This window comes from Colobus angolensis, unplaced genomic scaffold, assembly GCF_000951035.1.
Source record: "Colobus angolensis palliatus isolate OR3802 unplaced genomic scaffold, Cang.pa_1.0 Scaffold38, whole genome shotgun sequence".
Classification (NCBI taxonomy): domain Eukaryota; kingdom Metazoa; phylum Chordata; class Mammalia; order Primates; family Cercopithecidae; genus Colobus; species Colobus angolensis.
In genome coordinates, this window is record NW_012117154.1 from 6,691,913 (window position 1) to 6,718,212 (window position 26,300).

General features: G+C 58.3%; 1 protein-coding gene across 4 annotated transcripts in view; it reads right to left on the bottom strand.

Annotated features, from left to right (window-relative positions):
* Window positions 1-413: 413 nt before the first annotated feature.
* Window positions 414-26,300, bottom strand: part of LOC105520393 (cystathionine beta-synthase) — a 26,699-nt gene continuing 812 nt past the window's right edge. The window contains exons 1-17 of one of the 4 annotated variants that reach the window (XM_011954109.1): window positions 24,019-24,126; window positions 22,714-22,930; window positions 19,611-19,717; window positions 17,051-17,185; window positions 16,449-16,528; window positions 16,220-16,354; window positions 16,036-16,105; window positions 14,734-14,825; window positions 13,787-13,912; window positions 13,141-13,225; window positions 11,192-11,297; window positions 9,954-10,031; window positions 9,654-9,788; window positions 8,896-9,004; window positions 4,530-4,614; window positions 3,775-3,816; window positions 414-1,208 (exon numbers count right to left, since the gene is read on the bottom strand). In XM_011954109.1, the coding sequence (XP_011809499.1) occupies window positions 1,105-1,208; window positions 3,775-3,816; window positions 4,530-4,614; window positions 8,896-9,004; window positions 9,654-9,788; window positions 9,954-10,031; window positions 11,192-11,297; window positions 13,141-13,225; window positions 13,787-13,912; window positions 14,734-14,825; window positions 16,036-16,105; window positions 16,220-16,354; window positions 16,449-16,528; window positions 17,051-17,185; window positions 19,611-19,717; window positions 22,714-22,922 (1,698 nt within the window). In that variant the 5' untranslated portion in view covers window positions 22,923-22,930; window positions 24,019-24,126 and the 3' untranslated portion in view covers window positions 414-1,104. Of the gene's footprint in view, window positions 1,209-3,774; window positions 3,817-4,529; window positions 4,615-8,895; window positions 9,005-9,653; window positions 9,789-9,953; window positions 10,032-11,191; window positions 11,298-13,140; window positions 13,226-13,786; window positions 13,913-14,733; window positions 14,826-16,035; window positions 16,106-16,219; window positions 16,355-16,448; window positions 16,529-17,050; window positions 17,186-19,610; window positions 19,718-20,674; window positions 20,731-22,713; window positions 22,931-24,018; window positions 24,127-26,300 lie in introns of those variants that run through there. The other 3 variants (XM_011954111.1, XM_011954110.1, XM_011954112.1) reach the window with 3 other exon arrangements.

The window sequence follows — 26,300 nt, forward strand, 5'->3', positions numbered from 1 at the left end:
TCCCAGCTACTCGGAAGGCTGAGGCAGGAGAATGGCATGAACCCGGGAGGTGGAAGTTGTAGTGAGCCGAGATTGCGCCACTGCAGTCCAGCCTGGGTGACAGAGCCAGACTCCGTCTCCAAAAAAATACAAAAATAAAAATTAAACATGGAGTTACCACATTACCCAGCAATGCCACTCCTGGCTACACACCCAAGAAAAATGAAAAGAGGTGTCCAAAATAGCCCTGAATGTGCAAAGCAGATTACTCACAAGGGCTGAAAAGCAGAAACAACCCAAGTCTGACAAATGAGGAACCAAAATGTGCTCTATCCACGCAATGGCTTATTATTCGGTCACAAAAAAAAAAGTACACGTGCTCTGACGGGTGAAAATACTATGCAAAGTGAAATAAGTTAGACACGAGGCCGCGATTGTGTGATTCCATTTATATGAAACATCCAGAACAGGGAAAACCTATTTTAGACAACAGAGACAGAAAGGCGATTAGCAGTTGCCAGGGGAGGAGGAAGATGGGAGGGGAAATGATTGCTTCCTGCGGTGATGAGAGAATGTTCCGGAACGTGACAGAGGTGGTGCCTACACAACTTTCTGGGTGTACTAAATGCTGCTGATCATTCACTTTAAGGTGATTGATTTTTAGGTAAGTTGAATTTCACCTCAATTAAAAAACCCAAACACTCAGACTGCTCCCACCAGCTCAGCCCCGAGCACGCTGCCCGTGGAGGGGCCGAGCCACCCGGGCTTCTCCCTGTCCCCTTCCCTGTCCCCGTCCTGGACTCTTCTCTCTTTTGCCTTTAATCCACTCTGCCCAGTCATTGCTCGTGTTCTTCCTACCTGGCCGACTTCTCTCTATTTCCTTGGTGCAACACCCTAAGAGGAAGTTACATTAGAGAAGAGCGCATTTCATCTCACAGGCCGTAAATAGGGCCATTTAGGAAGCCATGTGTTACTGAGGGGAGACGGATGCTCCTTGTCGTCTGCGAGGATAACGGGTGCCAGGTGAGGCAGTTACCAATCACATGTGTGTTTAGGGCTCAGGAAAGCGAAGGAGAAGCGGGCCGGGGTGGCGGGACCGCTCCGCAGCGCTCAGCGCTCCCGACTTCACTTCTGGTCCCGCTCCTGGGCGGCCACGAAGTTCAGCAAGTCAATGGCAGTGACCACCCCGAACACCGTCTGCCGCTGACTGGACTTCCCGGTGCTGTGGTCTGAGGGGAGAACGAGGCAGCGGGTTTGCAGGTGCCGCGGGAGGCTGGGCGGGCTGCTGCGGGGCAGGAGGCTCCTGGGGGCCTAGGGGACCTACCTGTCCACCGTGGGGGCCCCAGGGCGGCCTGCTGGAGCCCAGCAGCCAAGGCTGTGTTCTTTTTTTTTTTTTTTTTTTTGAGACAGAGCCTCACTGTCACCCAGGCCAGAGTGCGGTGGTGCAGTCTTGGCTCACTGCAACCTCCACCTCCTGGGTTCAAGTGACTCTCGTGCCTCAGACTCCCAAGGAGCTGGGACTTGAGGTGCACATCACCACACCCAGCTAATTTTTGTATTTTTAGTAGAGACGGGATTTTGCCATGCTGGCCAGGCTGGCCTCGGACTCCTGACCTCAAGTGATCCGCCTGCCTTGGCCTCCCAAAGTGCTGGGATCACAGGCATGAGCCACTGGGCCTGGCCAAGCCTCTTCTGATATGAGCCCCATGGGGTCACAGGCCAGGCTCTACCCCTACCCCATGAGTCCCATGGGCCCCAGGCCAGGCTCCACCCACCGCATGAGTCCCCTGGGCCCCAGGCCAGGCTCCACCCACCGCATGAGTCCCCTGGGCTCCAGGCCAGGCTCCACCCACTGTATGAGTCCCCTAGGCCTCAGGCCAGGCTCTACCCCGCCCCCCACCCCATGAGTCCCATGGGCCCTAGGCCAGGCCCTACCCACCCCCCAACCCCGTGAGTGCCCTGAGCCCCAGGCCAGGCTCCACCCACCGCATGTCAGGATGTCAGGACACATCCTTCCCCGGCCCACCATAAGGCTCCTGAGGCGCTTAGGACTTCAGAGCCGGTGTGAGCCTGAAATTCAAGCCTGCTCACAAGGCCAGCACAGTGGCTCACACCTGATCCCAGCGCTGTGGAAGGCCGAGGTGGGAGGATCATTTAAGCCCAGAAGTCTGGGACCAGCCTAGGCAACATATCGAGACCCCATCTCTACAGAATTTTTTTTTTTTTTTTGAGATGGAGTCTCGCTCTGTTGCCCAGGCTGGAGTACAGTGGCCGGATATTGGCTCACTGCAAGCTCCGCCTCCCGGGTTTATGCCATTCTCTTGCCTCAGCCTCCAGAGTAGCTGGGACTACAGGCGCCCGCCACCTCGCCCGGCTAGTTTTTTGTATTTTTTAGTAGAGACGGGGTTTCACCGGGTTAGCCAGGATGGTCTCGATCTCCTGAACTCGTGATCCGCCCGTCGCGGTCTCCCAAAGTGCTGGGATTACAGGCTTGAACCACCGCGCCCGGCCAGAATATTTTAAAAAATAAATTAGTTGAGCATGGTGGCACAGCTACTTGGGAGACTGAGGCAGAAGGATCAGTTGAGCACAGGAGGTCGAGCCTGCAGCGAGCTGTGATGGAACCACTGCACTCCAGTCTGGGCAACAGAGCAAGACCCTGTCTCTAAAAACAGACAAAAACCCCTTGCCACCACGGGCAGCACACAGCTCCCATCTCTGGCCTGATTCTGTCTTCATCCCTACTGCCTTCTCCTGGCAAGCGTGGGCTCGGTGTTAATGCTGGCCCAGGTTCCCACGATGGTTAATTTTAATACAGATTAACGGGGCCGTGGGGAGCCCAGGCATTGGTCACACATCATTCTGGGCGTGTGGGAGGGGATTTCTCGATTAGCACAAAAGTCAAGAGGCAGAAACGCGTGCTACTGTGGAGGGCCTCACCCAAGCAGCTGAGGCCTGAATAGAACCAAAGGTGGAATTTCCTGCTCTGGGGCTTGAACCGCTGGCTCTCCAGTCTCCAGCCTGCCGCCTCACCCTGCAGATCTCAGGGTCTGTCAGCCTCTGTGATCTCATGAGCCAGTTCCTTAACACCGATCTCATTCTCTCCCTCTCTCCCCTCCCCACACATCCTCTCAGTCCTGCATAGGGTCTCCACAGGACCCTATGCCAGCTCCACAGGACCCTATGCCAGCTGTCATGAGGCACAGAGGGGTGAGCAGGGTGGGGGTAAGGAACATCCAGGCAGAGCCCTCGGAGCCCATCCCCACTCTGCCACGGCTGTCACTCCTATCTTTGTAGGCAGAGGTCCCTACTTAGCGCCCCAGGAAAACCAGGGAACCCAGATGAGATCAGCTCCTTGCGTTTCGGGGACACTGAGGCACAGTGGCAGAGTTGGAGAAGGGAGCCCTGAGTGCTGCAGGCTTCTGTGGCCCTGAGGCAGTGAACCAGGGCTGGCCGGTGGGTTTTCCGACGAGGGCCAGGTGGTGCTATGTTAGGTCTGGGGGGCTGTGCCGTCTCTGTTGTGACCACACAGCCCTGACCTCCTCGAAAGCAGCCACAGACAGTGGTGACAAGCGTGGACATGCTCCGGGAAGACTTGATTTGGGGACCCTGACGTTGGCATTTGCATCTTTTTTTTTTTCTGAGATGTTCAAACACAACTAAATGTGAGATTAAGAGGGGAACCCTCCTCCCCAAGCTCGGGGGTGGGGCCAGGGCCCTGGAAGGCCTTCATTTGCCATGGGGAGGCTGTGATTCTGAGCCTGAGAGCCATTCTGAGGGGTGGGTGTTACCTACCTGCAGGCCCCCCCACCACACCTGCCCAGGCCTGGTCCCGCGCTGCAGAGCCAAGGATGGGAGATGGGGTTAGACTCGCGGCCCTCATGGACCAGCCTCAGCCGCCGAGTGCTCACCCACTGCACACTGGCCTGGGGGGTGGGCAGGCTCCGGGCCCCAGGCCCCCTCCCAACTCTTCCTGTGGGCCCCGGCCGAGGGCTGCCATCTATAACCCAAAACCTGCGAGCGGCTCTCCTGGCCTGTGGGGATGTGGTGGGGACGCCCGGGGATGTGCTCAGGAGTCGCCAAACCTCAGAGCTCGCTGGGAGCAGGGCTCCGAGGACAGCCCACGAGTGGCTCCTCTGAGACCCATGTGGGGGTTTCCGTTCAGAGCAGCCCCGCGAAGGCCACGAGGCTGTTGGGGCAAACACTGCCTCTCCAGGGCTGCAGGACACGGCCAGGGTCAGGACTTGAAACCCTTCGAGATGTTTCTGGGCTTGTCCCTGAGAGTCCCCAAGACTGCTGGCCTCCCGGGAGGCAAAGGGCCCCTACCCTGTGTGGCCTGAGGGGTCCCTGCAGGAATCACAGGTGCAGCCCACCAGCCCGGGGCGTGTGGGAGGCCCGGGCACAAAGACTGGGTGTCACTGAAGGTCGGCACCACCCACTCCCCTAACACCCCGCGGGGGACGGGGGCCCAGCTGCTGCCCATGGCAGAGGCCAGGCTTGGTGGCCTGACCCCAGTGAGAACCCCATGCGCAGAGCAGGTGTGCACTCACACTGGATCTGCTCGTGCACCACCAGGGCGAAGTGGTCCATCTCCAGGATGCGCGAGAGCCTGCCCAGCGTGTCCGTCAGGCGGATCTGCAAGGGAAGCGTGGTCAGTGGGCCCCACTGGCCCCAGGAAAAGGAACACAGGTGACAGGAAAGCATTGCACAAAAGGATCCTAACCTATGAATCAGAGGGTGACAGGACACACTGAGAAAGACCCTTTGAGGAGGCCAGGCACGGCGGCTCACACCTGTAATCCCAGCACTTTGGGAGGCCGAGGAGGGCAGATCACCTGAGGTCACGAGTTCGAGACCAGCCCAGCCAACATGGTGAAACCCCATCTCTATTAAAAATACAAAAATTAACAGGGCGTGGTGGTGAGTGCCTGCAGTCCCAGCTACTCAGGAGGCTGAGGCAGGAGAATCGCTTGAACCCGGGAGGCAGAGGTTACAGTGAGCTGAGATTGCACCATTGCACTCCAGCCTGGGTGACAGAGGGGAACTCCGTCTCAAAAAAATAAAATAAAATAAAAGACCCTTTGAGGAACCACCAAATTAAGAAAGGGGCTGGGAGCAGTGGCTGTTGCCTATAATCCCAGCACCTTGGGAGCCCAGGAGTTTGAAACCAGCCTGGACAACATAGCAAGACCTCAAAAACACAAAAACTTAACCAAGCATCGTGGCGCGTGCCTGTAGTCCCGGCTACTTGGAGGCTGAGGCAGGTGGATTGATTGAGCTTGGGAGTTCAAGGCTGCAATGAGCCATGATCACACCACTCAACTCCAGCCTGGGCGGCAGAGACTCAGTCTTGAGGGGAAATAAAAAACAGGAAGGGACGTGGAGAGGCCTCGAATGCACTATTACGTCAAAGAGCCAGTGTGAGAGGGCTCTGTGCTATCTGATTCCAACTCTATGACGTCCTGTTTAAGGCAAAACTAGTAAAAAAAGAGCCGTGGACTCCGGGGTCGGGGGTGGGCTGAACAGCCGGAGCGCAGAGGCGTTTTAGGGCTGCGAGCGTTCCTCGGGATGGTCCTATGACTCCCATCTGAGGGGAGCTCAAACCTCCACTCACTGTGGCCTTCAGTGCCATCGATTTCCTGGGGAAATGCCACCAGGGCTGCACAAGCCCCTCCTGGGACACAGTGAGGCCACTTGCTTATCAGAAACGGGCAGGCAAACCCAGAGGTGGGGCGCACCTCACAGTGAACCACCCTCAGGTCTGCATGGCAGGTGTCTTCCCGTTTCGACCTGGCAGTAGAGGCGGCTTTCCCAGGTAAACCGTGAGCTCCCGGGGCTCGGAGGCGGCACTGCCCGACCCTGTACCAAATGCTCAGGAGGCAAAGCACCGCAATGTGCCCCATGCCGGTACCCCGTGCATCCAGAAGCAAGAGTGTGATTTACGGAAAGTCCAACCCCCCGGCGCTCGCTCTTACGAAGGCAGACCCTGCACGTGTCGAAAGACCACGGAGGCAGCGTTTTCCCGTCCGACAAAAGAACCAGGAGTAACACCCCAGGGAGGCGTGAAGGCCGGACCTGCCCCGCCCCTCTCACTGTGGGACAGACCCTCGGCCTGGGGACCACAGGAAGGGCCAGCGCCAGGTAGAACCGTGTGCCCAGGGGATGGGAGCCACTGTTTTCTGTGGTGGGGCCCGGCCTTTGCCTCAGGACAGGGTCTGAAACGAGGTAGCTTCTACTCCTGCTGACGGCCATCCTATCCCCGCATCCCTTCCCCTTGGGGCCCGGAGCAGAGTGGAACACAGGGAGGCCCCACAGGTGCTCTGTCCCTGCTGGCCAGGCCCCTCGTGTGGGCCACGGTGAGAGCCTCAGGCCTTGGCAGCGGGTCTGCTAGAGCCCAGTGGGGCAAGCAGGGCAAGCACGGCTGGGAGCTCAGCTGCGCCCGGGAGTCAGAGCATCACTGGATGATGACCAGGCCTCCGAACCCCCACGCCCTTGGGCATGAGGCCAGCGGCCACCAGCCCTGCCCTTTAGCTGTCTCAGATCCTGCCAGCTTGAAGATCAAAGTCAGAAAACCAAAGCACCAACCAGAGAGTCTCAACACAACCACCAGAGAGCCGGCTCAGCACCTCGCCAGGCAAGGGCACCCAATCTGTCCCATCAGTGCAGGGGCCGGAGCGCAGCCCGAGAATCAATACCAAAGGCCACAGACACCATGGAATAGAACTGAGTGACTCAGCACGGAGAGGGGCAGACAGGCAAGCGACATTGCGCAGCGGGTCGCAGGACGACCACCAGGTCCGTGGGAAGGAGGTAGAAACGGTGAGCACCCCCCAGGTGTCTTCACCCACACAGCCCTGGAGGGTGTGGCTGAGGGGGACCCCCAGCCTGGGGTGGCTGCCTGGGGGTGGGGTGGGGGCTCAAAGGGGCACAAGAAGCCTTTAGGGACAACAGATATGTCATGGGTGACAGCATCGTGGGTGTATGTTTATGTCAAAATCACTAAGCTAGGCCAGGCACGGTGGCTCACGCCTGTAATCCCAGCACTTCGGTAGCCTGAGGTGGGCGGATCACGAGGTCAGAAGTTCAAGACCCACCTGGCCAACATGGTAAAACCCCATCTCTGCTAAAAATACAAAAATTAGCTGGGCATGGTGGCACATGCCTGTAATCCCAGCTACACAGGAGGCTGAGGCAGGAGAATCGCTTGAACCCGGGAGGCGGAGGTTGCAGTGAGCAGAGATTGCGCCACTGCACTCCAGCCTGGGTGACATAGCCAGACTCCATCTCAAAAAAAAAAAAAAAAAACCAAATCACTAAGCTGTGTGTATTAAATATGTTCATTGTATCCTATAATACCACAGTCAAGAATGGAGGGGAGAGTGGGGAGGAAGGAGAGAAACTTCCAGCACTGGTGGGTAGTGCTCTCACGTGGTGCTGGGCACCATGACCCCACTCGGTGATCACCGGGGGCTGGAGAGTCTCCAGGAGCTCCCCACAGAGCGGGAGGCGATGGCGGCTCCAGAAAGTACAGGAAGCACCTCCCGCAGCACAGGTGCTCTGGGGCCGGGACAGCCAGTGCAAAGCCGGGAAGGAACACCCTCTAGGTGGGCATGAGGGCTTTGTCCCCAGTGGGCTTGGCAGGGGGGTCATGGCCCCACAAGTTTTCTGTGGAGTGAGAGGAGACACGATGGGGGTTCTTGCAAGGCCCACTCGGGAGGCGGTGGCAGCTGAATGTGAGAAACACGTGGATTCAGGTGACGTTTCAGGTGTGTGCATGAGATGTGAAAGAAGTCAAATCTGTGCCGGGCACGGTGGCTCACGCCTGTAATCCCAGCACTTTGGGAGGCCAAGGCGGGCGGATCACAAAGTCAGGAGATCGAGACCATCCTGGCTAACACAGTGAAACCCCATCTCTACTAAAAATGCAAAAAAAAATATTAGCCAGGCGTCGTGGCGGGCACCTGTAGTCTCAGCTACTCAGGAGGCTGAGGCAGGAGAATGGCGTGAACCCGAGAGGCAGAGCTTGCAGCGAGATGAGATTTCACCACTGCACTCCAGCCTGGGCGACAGAGTGAGACTCCATCTCAAGAAAAAACAAACAAACAAACAAATACAAAAAATTAGCCAGTGTGGTGGCAGGCACCTGCAGTCCCAGCTACTGGGGAGGCTGAGGCAGGAGAATGGCGTGAACCTGGGAGGCGGAGCTTGCAGCGAGCCGAAATCGCGCCACTGCACTCCAGCCTGGGCGACAGAGCAAGACTCTGTCTTAAAAAAAAAAAAAAAAGTCAACTTCGCTCTTACATTTGGGCAGAACCCTTAGCCTTTCCAGTGTCGAGAGCCTCACCTCCATGTCCCAGGGGCTCCATGTGGAATGTCACACGAGCTTTCCTGGCCACCCTCAGAGCAGCAGAGGGTGGGTGTCTCAGGACAAGCACGGGGTCTAACCAGCCCGGCAAGGAGCCACCATGGGCTTCTCTCAGAATGTTCTAGCTCTTGTTGGATAACCAAGTGTGCGCAAATGAGGCTGGGCATGAGAAAGATCCCGGCAGATGCCGCATGGTGCCGGGGACAGCCTCTCAGCGCAAACGACCTCCTCAAGTCCCCAAGACACGGCTGGCGCGGATGAGCCTGTGCTGACGAGAGCCTCCTCTCCGGCTGCTGCACTTGTAAAGTGGGGCTTCTCAGCTTCATGGTTTGAGGGGTGCAGCCAGCTTTGGCCTAAGTGGTGTTGAGGGTCGAGGACCCAGCACCCCCACACGGGAAGTGCCGCATCCTGCCTTTGTGGCCCGGGGGACTCGGGCACCCTCTGCAGTCCCGAAGCGCCTGCGTACCTGTTTGAACTGCCCGTAGGTGACTGCGCACCTGTTTGAACTGCCCGTAGGTGCCTGTTTGAACTGCCCGTAGGTGACTGAGTACCTGTTTGAACTGCGTGTAGATGACTTTGCCAACTTGGTCTGATGGCTGCACCTTCCCGGCAAGCAGGGACGACAGCATGTTCCCAAGCGTCACCATTCCCAGGATCACCCTGCGGGGTGGGGCAGGCAGGGGTCAGCGCTGGCACCTCACGCCTCCCAGGATGGCAGGGCACACCCTCAGCTGCCCCAGGGAGGAGCACTCTCTGGCCACACATGGGAGTCCTCTGCCATGAGCCTCTGCCACGAGCCTACACACGGCAGGAACCAGGCTGGGCCCTGACGGGGAGAAAGAAACCAGGAGTCCTTGGACCCTTTCAGCCGGGGTGGAGGTGACCAGGGTCGAGGGTGACCAGGGTCGACGGTGGCCAGGGTCGAGGGTGACCAGCCGTCAGGTTTCCGTGACATGGGGCTCTCCGTGGTCACTGGGCATGCGTGCCAAGGCCTTCTGCTGTCAGACATGTCAGGGATATGTCTCCCCTGCCCCCCAGGTGGGCCCAGGATGGGCTGCACACAAAGGGTGGGTGGGCCGAGGTCTGAGGGCCTGGAGTGAGCACGGCAGCCCTGGCCCAGGCTGCTCAGGGACTAACAAGGGGCCTCCAACACCCTGAACATCCGCATGAGGCGGCTCAGGCAGGCCTGTCGGCTGAGCTGTGGGGTCTGCACGGCTGCCCTGTCCAGGGACACTGACGTGGTGGAGCCGTGTCCGTTCTGACATGGACAGAACCCGGGACTGGGCTCTGGGCAGGGACTGAGACTGACCCCGCCTCGTCCACCACGGGCGCCTGGTCGAAGCCCTTCTCCCGGAGGATGTCGATGGTGTGCTCACAGGAGACAGTCGGCAGCACGGTCAGTGGGGCTGACAGGCTCAGCTCCTGAACACGGAGGTGCCACCACCTGAGGGAAGAGGGCAGGCAGGGGGTCAGGATAAGGACACACACTCGTGTCCCCCCACCAGGCAGCACCTCAGCAGGAGGCCACGGGGACCGCTCTCCTGCCTGTCACACTGGGCAGGGCCAGCGCAGGCCACGGGGCAGTGGGTCTCCGGCCGAGCAGTCTTACCAGGGCTTCTTCTCCATGAGGTCCTCCTCCTTCAGAAAGCCCTTTTGCAGCATCCACCTGTCACTCAGGAACTTGGTCCTGCGGGATGGGAGCGTCACCAGGGCCCCGCAGGGCCCCACTGGGCCTCCACCCATGCTGAGGGGCAGCACCGCCTGCCCAGCCCCTCTCCTGGACCTCACTGGTGCCGCAGAGACCCCCAGGTGCTGACTGGAGGTCCCAGGGGGAAGCCTGTGGGCTGGACTTCCTACCCCCCATGGCCAACAAGCGTGTGCGAGCGTGCACACAGCCGCCGCTCAGGCACTCAAATAAACACGTCCTCTGCCTCTGATGCTCGCCCTCTGCCCCTCACACACTCACACACGCACGGGCACGCATGGCAAGCTGGCCAAGCATGTGGGGAGATGGTGTTCTTGCACTGACGGGGGTGGGCAGGAGCCCTGCACAGGGCAACTTGGCCCTGGGCACCAGATGTGAATCACCCCACACCGGGGAACCCAGCTGGGGGCACCCACCAGCCAGGCCTGGGTCCCCCAAGGGCAGCTGAGCTCTTGGGAGCTGTGTAGCCCCTGCAGCTTGCAGGCCATGGAGGAAACCCTTCAGGTGCAGGGGGCACGGCATGGGGGTCTCTAGACACCCGCCCCAGTGCCACCCCCAGAGAGCAGGTGCAGAGCAGCCGCAGTCTCAGCCCGGCTGCAGGGTGACCAGCGAGGACTGTGGCATTACTGCCCGAGGGGCCTCTGGGCAAAACAGTCACAGCACGTCCCAGGGGGCCACCTGGGCAGCAGGGCTCTTGCCACCCGGGAAGCACTCGGTCCCAGCCTGGAGTTTGGGGGAAGCAGCAGAGGGAGTCGGGGTGGAGAGGAGGTGGCACAGGGCCCGGCCCAAGAGGACGTCAGTCCATGTGGCCAGGGCTACCCCTTGGAGCTCACGGACCCTAGAGCAGTGAGCGGGGCAGACATCAGAGAGGGACGGACAGGAGGGACAGAGAGGGAACCACCGCCTTCCATGCCCCTCCCGTCAGGGCTGTCCCTGTGAGTGCGCATTGATTTTCACAGCATCAAGGGGTTGGGAAGCCAAACAGCATGAGGGCACCCGGGCAGGAGAGAGGAGGCAGTGCTCACAGGGCCCCGCTGGCTTCCTCCCCTCCCAGCTCTGGCTGCCAGCTCTCAGGTGAGGCATCCAGGGGAGGGTGGCAGGGCAGAGAGGAGCAGGGACCTGGGAGGGAAGCCATGTCTTACATGTAGTTCCGCACCGAGTCGGGCAGAATGACCACGCAGCGCTGGCCCTCCTGCAGCTCCTGCGCGGCCTTCACGGCCACCGCCATCGTGCTGCCAGCACTGCCACCTGCAGAGAGGGCCATGAGTCGGACGCACCAAGGTGCGTGCGTGTGGGTGCACGCATGTGCCATGAATTGTGCACACGAGTCAGACGCGCCAGGGTGAGTGCGCGTGGGTGCACGAACTGTGCACCTGCATGCATGGGAGCGTGTCAGACACACTTCGAAGGATTCGTCAAGAGGGGCTGCCTCGGGGAGAGGGGCTGGGAGGACCCCACTTCTCCGTGAGCATCGGCTTCCTCCTTGTGCACCGTGGAGTTTTCATGTCCACTCAGGGCTTCATAACGAAACCCTCACCCAGGAAACAAAAGATCTGGGAGCAAAAGGGGCTCCTGCTAGGCTGGGGTGGGCACTGGTGCCAGGAAAATGCCTGTGGTGGGGCTGTGGCCCCTGGCAAACCTCCTGGCCCTGAGCCGAGGGCCAGCGATGCTCTGAGGACGGAGTCCCCAGCACCACTCCTGCAGGCTGCCTGACTGCACACTGGGCTCTGCTTTATAAACAACAGACCGAGGCTCACGGTGACACCAGCTGTGCCTAGGATCCCTGAAGTCAGAGTCTGAGGCGTCTTCTCCGGGCTTAGTTTGAGGGTGCACACAGCAGTCGGGAAGGTCTAAGTCTGCACCAGGAGCACCCGCAGGAAGAGAGGCGCCCTCCTCTGTAACGGGGCCCATGGACCTGCTTTCCAGCCCCAAAGGCAGGGGCTTGTTTCTCCACCAACACGGGGAACAGGGAGACTGAGATAGGGAGAGCCCAGCGTTTATGGGCACCAAGACACTTTTCATGACATCTGGGAAATGGTTTTCTCTTTCCTTTTTTTTTTTTTTTTTGAGATGGAGTTTTTACTCTGTTGCCCAGGTTGGAGTGCAATGGCACGATCTCGGCTCACTGCAACCTCCACCTCCCAGGTTCAAGCAATTCTCCTGCCTCAGCCTCCTGAGTAGCTGGGATTACAGGCACGTGCCGCCACGCCCAGCTAATTTTGTGTGTGTGTGTGTTTAGTAGAGATGGGGTTTCACCATGTTGGCCAGGCTGGTCTCGAACTCCTGACCTCAGGTGATCTGCCCGCCTCAACCTCCCAAAGTGGTGGGATTATAGGCATGAGCCACCGCGTCTGGCTAGGAAATGGTTTTTCAATCAAGACTTGCTTCCAGTCTCTAGTTTGGGGCTCAGCTATTGCCCATGCTGAGGGCTGGTTTCCTTCCACTTTCCCTATCACCACCTGCAAAGTGACATGACACAGGGAATGCACATGTAAAAACCTCATATGTCCCTGCCTGGGTTTTAGAAGCTGGTGTGTGCTGAGTCCCCAGATGTCCAGATCAACTGCGGTCCCTACAGCCTCTGCTGCCTGTGTGGCTGGTCAGTGGCATTGCCAGCCCCCAAGCAGGTGGGCAGAGGGGCACGGGGTGGGAGGAAGGTGAGTGGGGTCGATCCTGGACAGCCTCAGGCTCCAGAGCCCTTCCCCAGCTGTTCCGGGGTGCTCGCAGCACCCAGTCCTGGCCATGGGCCCCGTCAGTGCAGAGCCACTGCCCCAGGGGCCCTGGTGGGCTTGATGAGAAACAGTAAGTGCCATGACAGCTTTAGCCTTGTTCTAGAAACACATTCTGGAAGGCAGCTCGAAGCCCTGCCCCGTGGCCTCCTGCCCTCATCTGAGCAGGTGACCACACTGGGCAGGTGAGGACCCAGGCAGACAGACAACACCTGAGGCTCGTGGCCGCAGCAGTGACACTCCTCAGAACTGCTGTCTTACACATGCAGGCTGGTGGCTGGCAGAGGGTGCGCCCCCAGCCATTCCCGGTGCCCCCATCCATCTCTGCCATCCCCGTACCCCCGTGCCTGCCACGCACTCACCACACAGCAGCCCCTCTTGCGCGATGAGCATGCGGGCAAAGGTGAACGCTTCCTCGTCGTTACTCTTGAACCATTTGTCCACCACCTGAGCGGGACCCCCCACAGCCCGTCAGTGTGGGAGCCAATTCCGCGTGGCCAAGGGGGTGAACAGCCTTGTGGTGGACCCCGTGTCTAGGAAGCAGGACCCCAGAGGTCACGTCCCAGCCTCTCCCTCGGAGATCGGCACGTCTGCACACCTTCCAGTTCTAACACGTTTTGCAGACAGTAAAACTGCCCGCCAGCCCCACTGAGCATCCGTGTGACCTGCAGGGGCCCTTTGGTCTCCGCTCTCACTCAGGCCAAATCCACCTTTTTGGCTCTTAACAGAGTTTTCTGGGGTCTTAATTTTCCCACGTTTTCCCTTTTCCCTGCCTGTGCCACCCGGGCTACATCCCTTGGTGAGGTCAGGCCACATGTGCGGACATCGTCCCCCAGTCTACTTTGTCTCGACCTGCAAGATCAGCTTTTCACCACGCGTGCCGGGGCTTGCCCTTCTGTTCCCCTCAGCGGAGCAGCCGGTTGGGGCCCAGGGTCAGCCAGGCTCTCCGGTGTGCGGGTGAGTTACAGGCTGCACTGGCACTGCGGCTGGGCTCAGGACTCGACCTACCGTCCTGTCCAGCACCGTGGGGATGAAGTCATAGCCGATCCCTTCCACCTCATAGGTTGTCTGCTCTGTCTGGTTCAGCTCCTCTGGCTCCGCGAGGATGGACCCTTCGGGATCCACCCCAATGATCTGCAGAGTGCATGGCTTCAGGGCTCAAGGCCAGTGAAAGCTTCCGCTGGACATGCCTGACTATTCTATTATCGGAGTGGCCAATACCACCGTGAACAAGCGCCTGTTAACACCTGCCCGTGGGTGGTGGCCCGTTCCCGGCCTCAGAGGCAGGACGAGAAACCCAGGAACCCAGGCCCCAATTATTAAAGCGATAATGACCTCGTCTGGACTAAACGTTCAGTGCATGGCGCTCAGAAGTGAAAGCAGGTGTCTGGGAGGAAGTGACTTCCCCGGGGGCTTCTTGGAGTGGGGACCCCAGGAGAGCCCAGACAGACCACCCTGCGGTGAAACACCAGAACCTTAGGGGACAAAGGGCATTGCTGGGCAGTGATGTCTTTTTCAAGGGCAAGCAACAAGGAGATAACGCTCTTGTCTCATCAGTGGGACCTTTCTAGGCGCCTCAGACCTGCTCTTAACCCTGAGTCCAGGAACCCTCCCCCCAGCTCCCTCAAACCCCAGGCGAGGGGCAGACTCAGGACCAGAGGACTTAGAGCTCCTGGCTGATGCTCAGAGCCCCTGGATGGAACTCCAACCCCCCACTCAGCGCAGGAAGCCCCTCCAAGACGCTGGCCAGCGAGCGAGCGCCCAGCCCCAGCTCCTCCGGGTCACGAGCTGCGGGTGCCTTATCTGTCAAGCACCGTCTTTCCAAACACCTCCCAAGCAGTGTAGAAATACCGCGGAAGACAGTGTGCTGAGCAGATGGTGAGGAATGAGAGCTTTCAGTTCAGAAGTCGGGGCCACTCCGCGCTGCCCCTCCCGGGCCCGGTCACACCACTCACCCTGCATCCAGGACACTTCTCCTTCAGCTTCCTGGCAATGCCCGTGATGGTGCCACCTGTGCCCACTGAAGCCACCAGCATGTCCAGCTTCCCTGGTGGATGGATAACATTCTCAGGTCCTCGCCTGGCCAGCCCATCACTCATAGTAATAATCACTGAAAACACACTCAGTCTAAACCATGGCGGGTGACCAACAAGTTCAAAAGACAGACTTCTTCTCCAGTTGGAGCAGCCCTCATTGCTGCCCTTGGTCTGTGAAAGCCTCAGAAACAGGCAGCCTGGGGCACCCCAGCCCAGTCTTTGCTCAATGACACTCGGCCCCTAAAACCCCCATTTGGCTGGATGCAGAAAGACAGGACCCTGTCCGGGGGGTGCAGGCGCTGAGGGCGGGCAGAGGGAGGCTTCCAATTCATCACCTCCACGGGCTGTTGGATGTTTGCATGGTGTGAGTGAGTGAACTGAATTGGCACAGGAAATGGAATCAGTCATTCAGGCTTCAGCTCAGAAACTCGCTGGGCGCTCGCACTGCTGGCGGCCAGCACAGGCATCTGGCAGACAAGCCACGGCAGGGAAAGACTCAGTGAGGGGGGGCCGCTTGGGCACCCGTGCTGAGACAGGACTGCTTTTGCCAAACTAGAGAGTTCCCACACATAAAGCCCAAACAAGCAAATGCCTGGACCTTACAGCCTGGCTCCTGGGCATGGACTGAGGGTGTGCTCCAGCCCGTGCCAACACCGGATTCCCAACAGGAAGCCAGGGCGCCAACCTCCTGGCAACTTCTCTCTAAAGGGATCTCTTGGGAAAACATCAGTACCAACCCCCACAGGCCTTGGCACCGAGTCCCTGGAAAAGGGCCCAAGGAGCCGGCCTCATGCCTGTAACAGAGAGTGAACTCATCGCAGATGTCACCAGCCCTGTTCTGCAGATGAATTTGATGCCGAGTCAGGGCATGATCCCGGCTGAAGTCCCAGCTGTGAGCCCGGCACCAGCCTGGGCCCTGAACAGACTCACTCCCTACATTCTCTGTGGGAGGAGCCCCTGCAGACCTGCAGAGATTACTGGGGAAACAAATACAGCCGTGCCCTGTGTTTGGTGTTACAGGTAAGGCACAGGCAGAGGCTAAGAGGGCACAAGGGAGGGAGGAAACTGTTCTAGAGAAATGCTCTAGATAGCATTTCACAGAGGGAACATTTGAGCTGGGTTTTGAAGGGTGAATAGGAGTTCACCAAGGAGAGGGCAAGAGATTTGTACACTCCCAGGCAGCCAGGGATAAATGCAATCAAGATGGATAGAGGGACGCACCATCACACTGCTGCAGTATCTCATCAGCGGTGGTGTCGTAGTGAGCCAGGGGGTTGCTGGCGTTGCGATACTGCATAGAAAGAGAGCAGAACCCGTGAGCTGGCCCCCGACACCTCAGTCATCCCCACATCCCTGACCGAGACCCTCCTAGGGAATGCCCATCTCCAGGCCCCAGGAGCCTCACCTGGTCTAGGATGTGAGAATTGGGGATTTCATTCTTCAGCCGCCAGGCCACGCCCACGTGTGACTCTGGGGAGTCGAACCTGGCATTGGTGGGCGTCCTCACAATCTCGGCCCCCAGGGCCCGCAGCACATCCACCTGCAGGAGGGAAGGCAGTGGCCTGCACCTTTTGCCTGGCCCAGGCACCCTCATCCCCTGCCCTATGACCCCACCCCTGGCTGTGCCCACCCACCTTCTCCGAGCTCATCTTCTCCGGCATCACGATGATGCAGCGATAGCCCCTCACAGCCGCAGTCAGGGCCAGCCCGATCCCTGAGGGCACACAGAGGATGAGAGGGGCCCGGTGCCCCCCAAGCCCCGCCCCACCCCTGCCTGGGACATAGGGGCACACCCCGATGCCCGTTCCTCTAGGGCCCAGGCAAGAGGGTTCTGTGGGATTCCAAAATTGCCCAACATAGCTGCTTCTGCCTTCAAGTGCAGGGGAAGAGAGGCTGTCAGAGGCAGGAATAAAAGGTACACGCCAAGGAGGAGGAGGGAGCAGAGCAGGACGGGAGATCTGGCTCCTCCAGGCCTGGCCAGGTACATGAGCACAGGAACAGCAGACTCTGGGTGCTCGTCCCATGTGCCAGGCACTGCCAGGTGCCATCGCCCCAACAGCATCGGCACTGGCCCCGACCGCTGGTCAGAGGGAGCTGGGCTGGGACACATGCCGGCAGCGGGTGCGAGATGCCAGGGAGCAGGCGGCTGGGTGGGCCAGCACATGCAGCTGCAGCTCAGGCTCAGCACGGGTAGGGGACAGCCAGCCTGGCCACCCCTACTGGGCCGGGCACCCACCGGTGTTCCCAGATGTCGGCTCAATAATCGTGTCCCCCGGCTTCAGTGTCCCGGCACGCTCGGCATCCTCAATCATCCGCAGGCCGATGCGGTCCTTCACGCTCCCGCCCGCGTTGAAGAACTCACACTTGGCCACTGGGAGGCAGAGATGAATCACAGCGAAGATCCCCTGACTGCCCCCCAGTGATTCCTGCTCACCCCCCATTACCTGATACACCCCAGGATGGGGGATGGGCTTGGGGGTCTGTGGGTTCTGAAAAATCACCACCTCTCCACTCACCTCCCCTACACCTGCACCTGGGCGCTCGCCCATCAGAGCTTCTCCCCCTGCAGCCCATCCTACCGGCCCTGCGGGGCGCAGAGCAACTCTGTGGGAACCAGAGAGGCATAAGCAGCCCGCACTGGGGGGCGCCACAGAAAACCCCATCCCCCCACGCACAAGCTGGGCGTGTGGCGGGCGGGTGCCTGGATTTGGGTCCCCTACGCCCCATGCCCAGCCATACCCGGCAGCCCCTGCCAAAGCAGCTTAATGTCCTGAAGCCACGGCACTGGCCACACTCCAGCCCCATCAGATGGGGACTTGCAAACTCTCCCTACAGCCTCCCATTGTCCTCCTTCCCCTGTGGGGCGTCACCTGCCCTGGGAAGGGTTCCCTGCTCGGTCCCCACACAAGACCAAGGCCTTCACTTGCACGTCTTTCCTTTTTTTTTTTTTTTGAGACGGAGTCTGGCTCTGTCGCCCAGGCTGCAGTGCAGTGGCATGATCTCGGCTCACTGCAAGCTCCGCCTCCCAGGTTTACGCCATTCTCCTGCCTCAGCCTCCCGAGTAGCTGGGACTACAGGCGCCCGCCACCTCGCCCGGCTAGTTTTTTTGTATTTTTAGTAGAGACGGGGTTTCACCGTGTTAGCCAGGATGGTCTTGATCTGCTGACCTCGTGATCCGCCCACCTCAGCCTCTCAAAGTGCTGGGATTACAGGTGTGAGCCCCCGCGCCCGGTCTGCACTTCTTTTCTTATTGTAGGTCCTCCCTCCCTCTCCAGCTCTTAAAAATATTCAGTTTTTAAGAGAGAGAGAGAAAGAGACTGGGCTGCATGAAATGTGATTTGAGGGACCTGGGACCAGCCCGCAGCACCTCAAAACTTCTGAAAGCCACCGCCAGACAGGTGTTGCCCCTAGAACCAGGCCGAGGTGCTGTGTGGTGGGGAGGACTCCCGGGGCCTGGCCCGCTGCAGGTCTGCATTTCCAGACCCCTCTGGGTCCCACACTGTGAAGCCCTCAGTTAGATCTTTCTCACCCGCGCCTGGGGGCCAGCTCCGAAGCAGAAATCAGAGCTGGGTGGCCTCAGGCAAGCCACGTGACCGACCTGACCCTCGGTGCGTCTGTCTGTAAAACGGGCGTTCCCAAACCTACTTCGAGGGCAACTGCCAAGTTTAGATGCTGTCCTGTACGGAGCACAGCGGGCAGCCACGCTTGCTGCGTCCAAGGGTCCTTATTGTCTGACAAATGAGCACAGAGCCGGCCCTGCTGTCTTGGGGGTCTCTGTGAAGGGGGCTGCTCTGATGCAGCTCTGAGAATTCCTTCCCTAGAGGGGCAGAGGAGGGCCAGGCTCCCAGCAGGCCCCTCCTGGGAATCTGCGATCAGTTCCCAATGCACCGACCCCTGACTTCCTTCCCCCAGCGCCTGCCCCAGCTCTCACAGGTCCCCCGGCTGTGACATGACAGCATTTGAGGAGGAAAAAGTCCCATGTTACTGGTTCCCTCTCCTTCCCACTCAAACTGCACCCCCTCCATCTGGCCGGGTCTCAGGGTTCTCCCCGGCACCTGTGCTGCCGCCCTCCGAACTCTTGGCCTCGGTCATCTGAAATATGAAATTCCGTCCCCGCCTTGTCCCCAGGGCCTCTGCACCCACAGGTTTCTCCGTGACGATGCTGAGGTCTACCAGGGCCCTAAGCTCCTGGCGAAGAGCGACCCTTATGAATTTCTTCCACCCTCTTGAGCCTGGAAACTGCGCCCTGCAAAGAACTGCCCTTCCCCGGAGGGCTCACAGCAGACCTCAGGTAACCCCATGTACCCAGGACGAGGCCAGCCACAGACCCTCCAAATTTCCATTCTCTGTCTTGTAAATGATGAGCTGAACTGTCTGTCCCCATGAAGCTGGCGAGACAGAGGCAACCGCTCCCTGGGCAGTGGGTGGCTCACAGCTCGTGCTAGGACCCGTCCGCGTCTGCCTAGGAGGCAGGACAAAGACCCTCCCCACCTGCTTGCTTCTGCCTTTGACCCTCACCCGGCTCTTCACACCCTCACTCCTTCCACTCCAGCCTCAGTTCAAAGGTCACCTGTTTGTTCCCTGGTCCGTCAGCTGGGGAGCCACTCTGGTCACCCTCTGACACAACGCCCTGTTGTGTGTGTTTCCCAAACTTAAACTGATATGATCTCGGCTACTCATTAACCAGCGTGTTTTCCGATCCTGGGGCCTTGCCTAAGGGACCCAACCCAGCACCCCCAGGCCCACGGAGCCCAGCGTAGAGGGAAGAAGCCCCTCTCAAAAGCCAGGGCACTCACGGAGCTCACACTTCAGGCCGAACTTCTTCCCAATCTTGTTGATTCTGACCATAGGGGTGTCCCCAATTTTCTTCAGAATATCTGGCAAGATTTTTGGAGATTTTGCCCTGAAACAGAGGAGTCCACATTTATTCAGGAAAAAAACAAAACAAAGTAGTACCGGCCCTGGCAGCCCAAGGCCATTGTCTGACACAAATCAACAGTCAAAGAACTGGCTTTATTTGGATGGTTGTTACACACATCTACACAGATACCCCTAACACACACCACACACACACCAACACACACATACCACACACACATGCCTGAAACACACACACCACATACACACGCCTGAAACACACATACACCACACACATGCCTGAAACACGCACACACACACCATACACACACCTGAAACACACACACCACACACACACCTCAAACACACACGCCTGAAACACACACACCACACACACGCCTCAAACATACACGCCTGAAACACACACACCACACACACGCCTGAAACTCATCTGGGAACACACATGGTTCACAGCGCTGTCCAGACCTGCAACCCCTCCCTGGCCCTTGCAGTTCCAAGGACACCGCATGGCTCTGACCCTGAGCCTCCTCCTCAGCACAGGCACCTGCAAAACAGCGAGGCTCCTTGGGCCCTGCCCCCCAGGAAGCGATCTTCAGACCTGGGGTGCACCCAGCTCCCGGATGTCCTGTGGCATGGAGGGAGTGCCACATTTGCAGGGAGAGCCGCCCTGAAGGCCCAAACAGGCGCCAACAAGAGGAGTCCAATCGCGCCCTTCCCAGGGAGCAGAAGGCAGTCCTGCCAGGTGCCCAAGCTGTACAGGGACCAGGGAGGCTCCCTCGGAAGCAGTTCTTGGCGGAAAGGAACCAGGCTTGGCAAGGTGCAGAAAGCCAGGGCCAGGTGGAAAGTCAAGCCCTCGGGTGACAGCACTGGGCGTTAGTTCATTAGCTCAGTTCAGGCATCCGGCCAGCCAGGCAGGAAGAGGCCCGCCTCCCTGCAGCAGGTGTGCTGACTTAGCACTGGGCCTCCGTGGCTGTGAAGTTACCTGAGAAGTTTCTAGAGGTGGTCAGGGCCAGGCCCAGAGCACTCAGCAAGATAAAGGATCCGACTTGCAGGGATAGCCCTGGAGCCCCTTATCTCAAGGACTCCCACTTCCACAGCCCAAGAGGCTCCTGGGAGGACCCCCACACTGTCCTAGAATGAAGCCCCAACTCCTCCCCCACCTCTGCAGCACCTCCCTGCAACCCTGCTCTATCGGGGGCCCTCTGACTGGAGACAAGCGCCGTAGGCTGTGCATCTCAGGATGGGGCTGTCTTCGGAGGATGAATGAGGCATGTGTGAGGTGCAGGTACAACACCATCTTACATCCTGGAGGGCATCGTCTCCATCTCATGCCCTAGAGTTAGGAGCTCCCGGAGCCCTCAGGAATCCGGCCTGTCTTCCCTGCCCACTCTACCCCCCGCAGCCACTCCCGACCTCACCGGGCCTCTCACCCACTGCTCGCTCAGGTCTGTTTTGGCGGCAAGAGCCCATCCTCCTGGCTGCCCACCCATCTGCGTGGCCTCCTGAGCTCCCAGCACTGACTGTGTTCAACTCTCAGACCTTCTGGGTTTGTCAATTGTCACTTCTTCTATTGCTGCACTGAGAGTGGCTCCACCCAGCCACCCCACCCGTTCTGAACTGTAAATCAACAACCATAAATGCTGGTATTGCTGTACACAAAATAGGAATCATAATCCCGCACTTCGTGAGGCCGAGGCAGGCAGATCACTGGAGGTCAGGAGTTCAAGACCAGCCTGGACAACATGGTGAAATCCCATCTCTACTAAAAATACAAAAACCCGCTGGGCGTGCTGGCACGTGCCTGTAATCCCAGCTACTAGGGAGGCTGAGAAAAAAATAGGAGAATCTCTTGAACCCAGGAGGCAGAAGTTGCAGTGAGCTGAGATTGTGCGACTAGCACTCCAGCCTGGCGACAGCGAGACTCTGTCTCCAAAAAAACAAAACAAAACAAAACAAAGCAAAACAAAAAAAGGAATCAAACATCTAAGAAGCACATTCTTTGATCTATCTGTTCTCCTCCAAGGAGATGACACTAAGGAAATAAATATAATCCTAAGGCTTAGTAAGATTGATTTCAGTTTTGTGCTGGGGTAGGGATTTTTTTTTTTTTTTTGTCTTTTCTGCTGATAGAGCTTTTGCACCTTGAGCAGGGCACAAATGCACAAAGCGCTCAGGAAAGACTTGTTGGCTAAGTGAATGTGTAGTATTTTCTATTGCAGTTATTTAAAATGAGATAACTGCAAACGTATATCCACCCAGTAGAGGGCTTACAAAATGATGGCTTCTTCACCAAACAGTCTGTGCCACCAGAAAAACAGCCCACTACGGAAAAATGTTTAATGTCTAGGGGAAGTCTCCATGACCTAGAGTTAACAGAAAAGTGCAGGCTGGGCTGGGCACGGTGGCTCACGCCTGTAATCCCAGCACTTGTGGGAGGCCAAGGCAGGTGGTCACTTGAACCCAGGAGTTCAAGACCAGCCCGGTCAACATGGTGAAACCCTGTCTCTCCTAAAAATACAAAAATTAGCTGGGCGTGATAGTGGGCGCCCGTAGTCCCAGTTACTTGGGAGGCTGAGATGGGAGGATCCCTTAATCAGGGGAGATTGAGGCTGCAGCAAGCCATGATTGCGCCACTGCATTCCAGCTTGTGTCTCAAAAAAATAAAATAAAATAAAAGAGAGTGCAGGCAGGATCCTGGTCACTCACCTCCAGCGAACGCACGTGCACAGCCACAGACCAGGGAAAGCATGTGACCTGGGCACATTTATTTATTTTTTCCGGAAATACCTAGTGAGCATCCACTGTCTTGCCAGGTGCTGGCCTAGGCGCTGGGCTGCAGCGTAAGGAGGCCTTGGCCTCAGAGCCTCATCTACACAGCATGCCCCCACCCCCAGCTCCTCAACCCAGAGTGACTACAGGGGGGCCACACCTCATGTCCTCCAGGCTGTGTGGTATCCAGGTAACAAACTCCTGCCCTGCAGGTTACGGATCAACCCTCTTGTGATCAAAAGCAGGACTTACGGGACAGTGTGGTGATGCGGGGACTCAGAGGCAGGCCGGCCCAGCTGCCAGGTGCACCTGCTCGGGGCATCGGGCCGGATCCACAGGGGCTCCTTGGCTTCCTTATCCCCTGGGAGCCCCTTCTCCAGGCTCCCCTGCGCTGAATGTGGCCCTGAGCTGTGGGGGCAGCCTGTGGGCCCCACTTCTGCCTGGGGGGTCTCAGAAGGCATGCTGAGACCTGGCAAAGCAAGGAGAGAGGCATCGGTTCAGGCTCAGATGCTGTGGGGTCCAGCGAACCCTGCTGACCTGGTCCCCTCCGGGCGGGGTACTCTTCTCCCTCAGAGAAGCCCAGGAAGAATTACACAAAAACATAGGCACCAGCCCTGTCGGCAGCCGCTTGGCCATGTCTCCTCCATAGGCACATACAAAAATAAAAAAAAAAAGGAAACAGACAGTTGCTTGGGCCGGGTGCAGTGGCTCATGCCTCTCATCCCAGCACTTCGGGAGGCTGAGGCAGGAGGACAATTAAGTCCAGGAGGTTAAGACCAGCCTGGGCTCCAGCCCTGTCTCTATTTAAAAAATAAAACAACAACAACAAAACAGATGCTTGCACACCCACGCTCACTGCTGCACTATTCACAAGTCAAAAGGTGGAGGCAGGCAGCCCATGTGTCTGCAGATGGATGGACGCACACGATAGGCTCATACACACACTAGAATATTTACTCAGCCATAAGAGAAACAAATTCTGGCACACGTTACAACACGGACGAACCCTCAGGACATGATGCCAAGTGAAACGAGCCAGAGACAAAAGGACCAATGCTGTGTGATTCCACTTCCACGATGAGGCACCTGGGACTCTCGAACGCCCCTCTATGTCTGGCAAATTCATAGAGATAGAAAGTAGAACAGAGGCTGCCAGGGGCTGGGGTGAGTGGGGAAGGGGGGGTGATTGTTCAATGGGTGCAGAGGTTGTGTTGGGGATGATGAAAATGTTCTAGGTGGAGATAGTGACGGTGGTTGCATCACATTTACAAATGGTTACAGTGATAAGTGTCATGTGTATTTTTACCCAGGATTAAAAAAACACACAAGCACCTTGAAATAGATAAGACAAAAAAAAAAAAAAAAAGAGAGAAAAAGGAAAGGCCAGGGCACCCAGACGAGGCCCCATCTGCTGCCCTTCCTCTGGGGGCACAAAGAACGTATGACCACCTCCCACCTCACCCCTCTACACAGGGCCCAGGACTGGACTCAGTCCCCCTTCACCCTGCTTTGATTCTCCACATTCAACAGGACACTAAGTCCACAGCCGTCACTCACCGGACAGATGGTGCTGACAGTTCGGCGCTGTTCAGACTCTGTAAGGAGACGTGACAGCAAACTGTGCCGTGGGATCCTTGAATAGAAAAGGGGCGTGAGGGGAAAACTGTAAATCTGACTCAAGCATGGACTTTGGTTAACGTTAACAAAGGTTATGTGATCGTGGAATTGGCTCATTAATTGCAACAAATAGGCCATGCGCGGTGGCTCACGCCTGTAATCCCAGCAGGGGAGGCCAAGGCAGGCAGATCACGAGGTCAAGAGATCGAGACCATCCTGGCTAACATGGTGAAACCCCGTTTCTACTAAAAATACAAAAATTAGCCAAGCGTGGTGGTGTGTGCCTATAGTCCCAGCTACTCGGGAAGATGAAGCAGGAGAATTGCTTGAACCCGGAAGGTGGAGGTTGCAGTGAGCCGAGATCGTGCCACTGCACTCCAGCCTGGCAACAGAGCGAAACTCTGTCAAAAAAAAAAAAAAAGTAACAAATACACGACATCAGTTTAAGATCTTAACAGGAGAAACTGTGGGAACTCTACCATCTATCTTCTCAATTTTTCTGTAAATCTAAAACTGCTCTTTGTAAAACTTTCAAGATGGAGTCTCACTCTTGTTGCCCAGGCTGGAGTGCAGTGGTGCCATCCCATCCCGGCCCACTGCAACCTCCACCTCCCGGGTTCAAGCAATTCTCCTGCCTCAGCCTCCAGAGTAGCTGGGATTACAGGCGCGTGCCACCACACTCAGCTGATTTTTGTATTTTTAGTAGAGAGGAGGTTTCACTATGTTCGCCAGGCTGGTCTCGAACCCCTGATCTCAGGGGATTTGCCCGCCTCGGCCTCTCAATTGCTAGGATTATAGGAGTGAGCCACCCCGCCAGGCCTAAAACGGTTCTTTTTTAAAAAGCCTATTAAAAAAGAAAAAGTTGCTGAAGCCGGCTGCATTTGAAAGCCCTTGGAGTATGCGGCTCAGGTGGTCTCTGCGCACAGGCCTTACCCAGGCCTCAGCTTGGCCTCCTGGACTTCCCGGCCTTCCCTCCACCTTTGCAATTCACCAGGCCGGTGGCCAAAGCGGCTTCAAACAACCCTGGAGGGTGGTGCTTTCAAGGTCATGGGACCGCGGACTTGTCTGAAAATCCGAAGGCGTTCGATCTCTTCCCCAGAAAAATGCACCCCGCTCTCAGAGGTTCGTGTCCCTCCTGAAGTCACCCAAGCGTGCCCCTGCTTTTCTTTCTACCCCGACCTTGTAAGAAGCCGCCGTCGTGAGCGGAGCAGCACCTTCCTCCGCGGGTCGCGGGAGTCACCTGCGGGAAGGGACTCTCCGTCTGGCACAGGCCCTGTCTGGCCTGGGGCGCCCACGCTCCGCCGCGGAATCCTCCAGAAAGCCTTGGACCCGAGGCCCTGGCAGACGCAGGCGGCCCAGCGCCTTGCTCTTGGCGCCTGGCCTCGCCTCGCCCTGGAGCACTCTCCCGCAAGGTAAGGGGCTGCCGGAAACGCGGATCGCACGCCGCCGGGGCTCTGAAGAACCCACAGGCGCTCGGCGGAAAGCTCTCCAGGAGACCCGGACCCGAACCCGAACCCGCGGGCTCCCCAAGGCGACAGTGTCGGGCGGCCGGTCGCACGTGCGTCCCGGGGAGGGGGGTTCACCTGGCGTCGCCCGGCCGCCTCCGGCCGCTCCTTAAGCCGCAAGACCCCCTTGGGGTCACGACGCTCCCGGGACACCCCTGCACGCGGGCGCCAGCACTCCCGGAGGGGTCTGGGGAGGGCCACGCGCACGGAGAGCGGGAAACTCCTCTAAGCTTCCCCGGGGGAGATCCAGACCGTACCGACACCCGGAAACCGCCGGCCACTCCGCCTCCGGAAGCGACACTTCGGGACAAAGTTGGGGACAAGTGAGCCCAGAAGATCCTCGGGAAGCCGAGTTTCGCGCTCCGCTCTCACTCCCCCTCCGCCTCCCCCTTGCATCCTCCAGCTCAGCTGCCGTCTGGCCTGGGGCTCCGGGAAGTGAGGTCCCAGGAAATCCTCCATCCCCACAACGCAACCTGCGCAGAGCCCCGCGTCCCTCCCCCAGCGGGCACCCACCTCGCGTGCCGCCCGCGCAACGACAGCGTTTACCGCCACCCCACACAGTCCGCCGAAAAGGGCGATGTGCAAACAGTCATTTCCCATCCACAATGCGGCGAAAACTCAATGCTGGGCACGAAGCGTGCGTCTCCCCCAGATTCCCAGCCCGCGTCCCCGCTCCACGCTCCGGGACTCGCCGCCAGTGGGGTCCGCTCCGCCGGC